The sequence below is a fragment of the Balaenoptera physalus genome (assembly GCF_965194825.1).
Source record: "Balaenoptera physalus genome assembly, chromosome: 9".
Classification (NCBI taxonomy): Eukaryota; Metazoa; Chordata; class Mammalia; order Artiodactyla; family Balaenopteridae; genus Balaenoptera; species Balaenoptera physalus.
This window is the reverse complement of record NC_138888.1, coordinates 51,851,630-51,857,629: the sequence shown is the minus strand read 5'-3', so window position 1 is coordinate 51,857,629 and position 6,000 is coordinate 51,851,630. Positions and strand designations below refer to the sequence as shown.

The 6,000-nt window shown below is 33.7% G+C and overlaps 1 protein-coding gene across 1 annotated transcript in view; it reads right to left on the bottom strand.

Moving 5' to 3' along the window:
- Positions 1-246: 246 nt before the first annotated feature.
- The window catches only part of OSTM1 (osteoclastogenesis associated transmembrane protein 1), a 37,456-nt gene continuing 31,702 nt past the window's right edge, over positions 247-6,000 (bottom strand). Inside the window, exon 6 of the mRNA XM_082475422.1 lies at positions 247-2,370. Within this exon, the coding sequence (XP_082331548.1) occupies positions 2,315-2,370 (56 nt within the window). The 3' untranslated portion in view covers positions 247-2,314. The remainder of the gene's footprint in view (positions 2,371-6,000) is intronic.

Sequence of the window (6,000 nt, the reverse complement as noted above, 5' to 3'; positions counted from 1 at the left end):
CATGCGCCACAACTACTGAGCCTGCACTCTAGAGCCCATGTGCCACAACAACTGAAGCCCATGCGCCTAGAGCCCACGCTCTGAAACAAAGAGAAGCCACCGCAATGAGAAGCCTGAGCACCTCAACGAAGAGTAGCCTCCACTCGCCGCAACTAGAGAAAGCCCACGTGCAGCAATGAAGACCCAGTGCAGCCAATAAATAAATAAGTAAATAAATAAATAAATAATAAAAATAAAATATAGCACTTTAATTTCCTTAAGCTAGTTTATTTCAAAGTGCCAAAAAACTGAAGATGTTCTGGTGCACACACATATGCTGTGAATCTAAGAATTCAGAACTATGCAAAGAACTTTTCAATACGACTTTACAAATGAAATATTTATACACTTTACTGTAATGCTTAATGCTTATTTTTGAAATCTATTGCTGATGCTACTTCTAAAGAGCAATGACTCAACCAGAAAAATATTAACGGCTGCCTTTTCTTTTGTAAAGTGCTTATTAGCAACCATATCCAAAAGCAATGGTTTTCAGAAATACATGATATTAAAAGGTGCTCAAAGAGTCACTTCTTACAGAATCAAATATGCCATTTTGTAACTTTGTACATGTAAACTGATTTTATCTGCATTAATGAAAGATTGCTTTCAATGGCCCTCAACCATATGCTTCAAATCAAGACAGTGCTATTAGCATCAGCAGCATGAACAGTAACAGCAGAATAAACCCCAGCACATTTTAAATGGATCACAGCAGACTAGAAAAACTGTAACAGCTTTTGGATATGTTGCATATCCAAGGATGAGCCTTCTCTTTCACTCTGCATATATGGTAAACATTTTAAAAAATAATAAAAACACTTTTTTGTCTCTCTATAAGAGCATTTTACAGTGTATAAAGGGATTCTGATTCTTGTACCAATTAAGCAAACTGTTTTTCTATATAAAGTAGGCTTTATATGAAAGAAAGAAAGAAAGAAAAAGAAAGAAAGAAAGAAAGAAAGAAAGAAAGAAAGAAAGAAAGAAAGAAAGAAAGAAAGAAAGAAGAAAAGAAAGCCTATTTCCACCAAGACAGCTAGAAGGAATTAACAAGTGAAACACCTAATGCTAAAAACCTGAGGGAAAAAAATGTGAACAATTCTGAAATGAAGCTTTTTTTGAAAGGTTGATATAAACATTCCAAAAAGGAATTTGTTTTCGAGTGTGAACTATCTGACTTCATTTCAATCATATATCACTTTTATCTGATTTTAATAATTTAGAAAAAAAATAAGCATCATCTTAACTGAACTACTTTCTGTATCAGATTCTCTTTCTGACTCATGCCCCCCAGTACAAACCATTCAATACTCTTATAGTGAGCATCCCCTCCGGTCCCTGTCTATTTTCTGAATCTTAAGCTTTTTTTTACTCCTCCTTTTTCTCCCCTCCCAAACTCCCCATATATCCCAAGAGAAAATCCCTATTAAAAAATCATGATTTAAATACATTGTGACAATGTTACATTTGACTTAAAGTGGTAATAAATTATAAATTGCCAAATAATATAATCCACAATGCAAATCCCTGGTATAAAAAGAATACATCTTACCCTGAATATAATAAAGCAGTCCAGTGATTTCAAATTACTTATGAAATAAAGGCAAAAATAAGGTGTAAAACACTATTTATAAAAGTCAAGTAAGAAACCAGTTACCATAAATCTTTTTACAAAGATAAATGTAATGTGCCTTTCCATTTCTAAAAATTTTGGGGGAGGTTTATAACTAGTGGTTTCAAAAATGACTTTAAGGAAACCAGAGATTGAATTACATATTATTTGTAATATATGACATATTAAATATATGTGACAATAATACTGCAATGGTGAGAAACTTAATCTTTGGACTTGCTACTTTTCGGCAAGTAAATTTTTTTCAAAGTCTTTGCTATAACTGATTAATTTTTAAATGTTAGTTCTCAAAAACTTTGCTACTAGAGACACTATGTTAACTAAGGAGATACTGGAAGTCTCAAATAGTAACAATATGCCTACAAAATAAAACAAGATTGTTCTTGCATCTTTTGTTATTATAACAAATACACTTTAAAATAGACAACATTGCTATGCCTGTAAATTAAAAATACCCAAACCCTTAAAAAGGGGGTGGAACAGGAAAGAAAAATTGAAAATTCTTATTTAAAAATAAATCTGAAGTCCTTGCATTTCTTAAGAACTTGACTTGTTAAATCACGGTTTATCTTCTTTTGGACCAAGCTGTGTCTTCCACCATTCATCCATGGGATATGATGTCAATTCTCCATTCTGTAGGTTTCAGTGTGAATTTTCTTGTATGTTTGCAAAGCTGGTACTGGACTTGAGACGTTTGGCTAAATAAATCAAAAGTATTATATTTTAACTTAAATTTAATTCTCTAAACATGATTATTCATTATTTTATGTAAACTATAGTATTCATCTATTAATTCTATGTTTGACTCTGAATAGATTCAATCTTATAAGAATTAAACCTAAATCTATTTTTTTCTACCAACCTCAAAAGATATAACTTTGCTAGAAGCTGCACATGATTTTGTTAGAAGTAGTACCAAATAAAACAGACATAATTTATATCATCTTGAACAATACAGTCTTAAATATGTAATAAAAATGAAAGTACTCTGCTTTAAAAATGGAAGTGCTGTAAAGTATAATAATAAAATTATATATTTGAAAGTCTAATCTAGAAATCCAAATCTAAATTTCTCTTAAAAGAATTCAGTGAAAGAACTCTGTAATGTTTAAAAAAAAACACATTCAAATGGCTTACAAAGAAAAGTGAGTTGGATATTACACACATGTGCACAAACATATATGGCAGCTAATAAAATATGTACAATCAGTTTTGATCATGATGCTAATGGGACTGAGTCATTAGAGTTAATAAGAAAATCATGGCTATTTGGCTTGATAATATGTTTTGTTCTTTAGTTAAACATGAATGTTTCTCATGTTCCAGAAATTAAAAACAACCATGCCATAGTGAGAGTATCTTACATTGGATAACTAGAAATCGCTCTACTTCAGAGGTTCTCAACACTAGAATAGAGGTTATGATTTAGAAGGTCTGCAATGGGATTCAGGCATTTAATTTTTGTTTTTGTGTTTTGAAAGCTCTGCAGACAATTCTGGTATGTGGCCAAGGATGAGAACCACTGTTCTAGTTTCTGTCAGGGTCTCCCCTGACAACTCTAAGTGGAAGATGACAAGATGGCTTCCTGGACCAGTGTATTGCTTCAGCCTAAACTTAAAAAGCAACTTAAACTAAAAAACAGCCTAAACTGAAAGTCTACTTCTTAAGCCTTCAGTGGATTTGGGAAGCAAACTAAATCAAAAGGGTTTTTTTTTTTTAAATGTTGTTTAAAATTATTAAAAGTAATCTAGTTTCTATTTACCAAATTCATTAAACTAACCAGATAGCAATACCAGTGAGTACATATAACTACAACTTCCTTGCTTCCTTATTCTCTATCTGATAAATCCCTACATCCTCCAAAATTCTACTCCAGGGATCTTCTAATGGTGAATTCCAACACCCCAAATGCAGAGTTCGTCTTCTATCCCTCTGTGGTCCAACCACACTGTATGCACTTCTACTACATTTGCTGTAATGATTGGATTACGGTCGGTATGTTCTTTGAGGGCATCTATTGTGCTTTGTTCCTTTTTAAATCCCTAATTCCTACCATAGGACTTGATGAATGGAAGCATATAAAATGGTAGCATAAAGAAAAGTAAATTAAAATTTCCATGAGGTATCAGCACAAGAACTATTTGCTTACACTAGCATTTCCTTAAGTTCATCATTTAATTCATAAACAATGCTTCTATGAAACATTAATAGGTATTATGCAAAGGTCCTATTGTCAAGTTTGGGGGATGTAATCTCAGAGGCCTTAATTTATATTCAGGTACATTACGAAGCTCATGAAAAGGAATTTCACAGGACTAGTATTTTAAGGAACACATTCTAGGAGTTGCTAACATTAAGTACAATGTTCTTTTATTCAACAAATATTTTTGAGTATCTACTATGGGCCAGGTACTTTCTAGATGCTGGTGATATAGTGGTGAGCAACATACACAAAATCCTTTTTCTGATGGAACTTACAGTTGAGTCAGGGTAGACAAACAAATGAGGTAGAAAATAAGTGGAAAAGTTAATTTAAATAGCCTAAATAGTGATTAAATGCTATTAAAGAAAGATGATACAGAAGAATTTTAAAAAGGGTGTATTCTTAGGTTGGGGGGGGTCATAAAAGTTCTCTTTGTGTAAGTAACCTTTGACCTAAGTCCTGGATGACAAGGAGCCAGTCATGGAAAGCAGAGAGGGAAAAATACAAGAACCTCGGAAAGAGGGCAGTGTGAATGAGCTTGGTGTTTGAGAGGAGCAGAAAGAAGGCCAGACTGCCTACATACAGCATCATGAGAAAGGAGAGGGGTAGACACAGGAGTTTAGGAAGGCAGATGGGGACCAGGTCACATGCAGCTTGGAAAGCAGACCTTGGAATAAGTCTGTATTTTATTCTAGGTGCGACGGGTACACGGGAAGGGTTTCAAATGGGAGAGGAGCACGTGGTAAAATTTGTGTTTAAAAATTTACTCTAGCCACTATACGGACAATGGATTGTAGTGGGTCAAGAAGTAGAAGTAGGGATACCAGTTAAGGGACCTCTGCCTTAGTGCTGGTAAGAGACGGTGATGGCCTGGGCTAAGGTATTACCAATGGGGATAGAGAAAAGATAATTTAAGATATATTTTTGGAAATAGAGCTGGCAGTACTCGCTGATGAATTGAAAAGGGGTAGGGGAGGGAATAAGGGAATGGGGAAAGAAAAGAAAAGAAAAAGAGTTAAGATATTGAAAGATATTAAAAGAAATTAAACGACTACAAGATTTGTGGCTTATACAAGCAAATGGATGGTAATGACTTTTATTGTGAAAACAATCAAACAAACAAAAACACTGATCAGAAGTACTACATATCTTCTGTAGAGTTAAATAGATTTGCAAAGCAAATAAGACGCTAAACTTTAAAAGTACACCAAGCCCTGAAAAATAAAGTTTCTCAACGGTGAGGTCCCTGCAATGTTTTGTTATTACTCTAAAGAAGCACTTTTAGGCCTGAGTTATTACATATTTACAGAATGCTGGCAATCTTCAAAATACTTTACTAAATACACTCATGATAAAGACTCTCTCCTCTAGTAGCTAGCTTTTTGAGGTGACAAGACATTACAAATTCAATGTAAACTGATCTACAAGCAATCTGTTTTTTTTTTTTAAGTTAGATATATTAGAAGTGAAGTTAGATAAATCATGAAGAAATGCCAGAAAGAAATTTACAGGGGAAAGAATTTTTATATCATAGGTTCCTAGACTAGGAATAATATTTGAGAGAAAAAAAGCCTGACTTTTTTTTCTCCAGAAAACATTCTTTTAAAAAAACTAAAATTACTAAGGGATAAGCCCATACTTTCATTCTGATAATAAACAAGAAACCTACGAGATTTGGAGGTCACTTTTCTTTGGCTAGTTGGGACCTTCTAGTTAAGTGTTTTTTTCTGCTCTGCCCTATTTGATGGGGAGAAAGGAAAGGAATGAACACATACTGAGCACATGCTATGTGTCAAGTAACTTTCTTGCAACTACAATTCCAATTTGTTCATAAACAACTTGTCTGTGTGTAAGCTACAGTTTCTCCCTGCCTGCTACTTGTTTGGTGGTTCTGCCAATGGGCCTAAGAGCTCTCTACTATTTATCTCCCTATTATGGCTATTTCAGGTCTGCAAAGCCTTTGTTGCTATTCCTTTGTTGTTGTCAACCTTATTCCAGGGAATCTAGTTTTCTCAATTAAAGCTTCTGAAAGATACTGTATGTTAAAGTTTGATTATAAAGTCACTTAACTTACACATCTCTTCTGTTAGTAAGCACAGTTGTAAAATTTGAAGAAGAGAGCTGT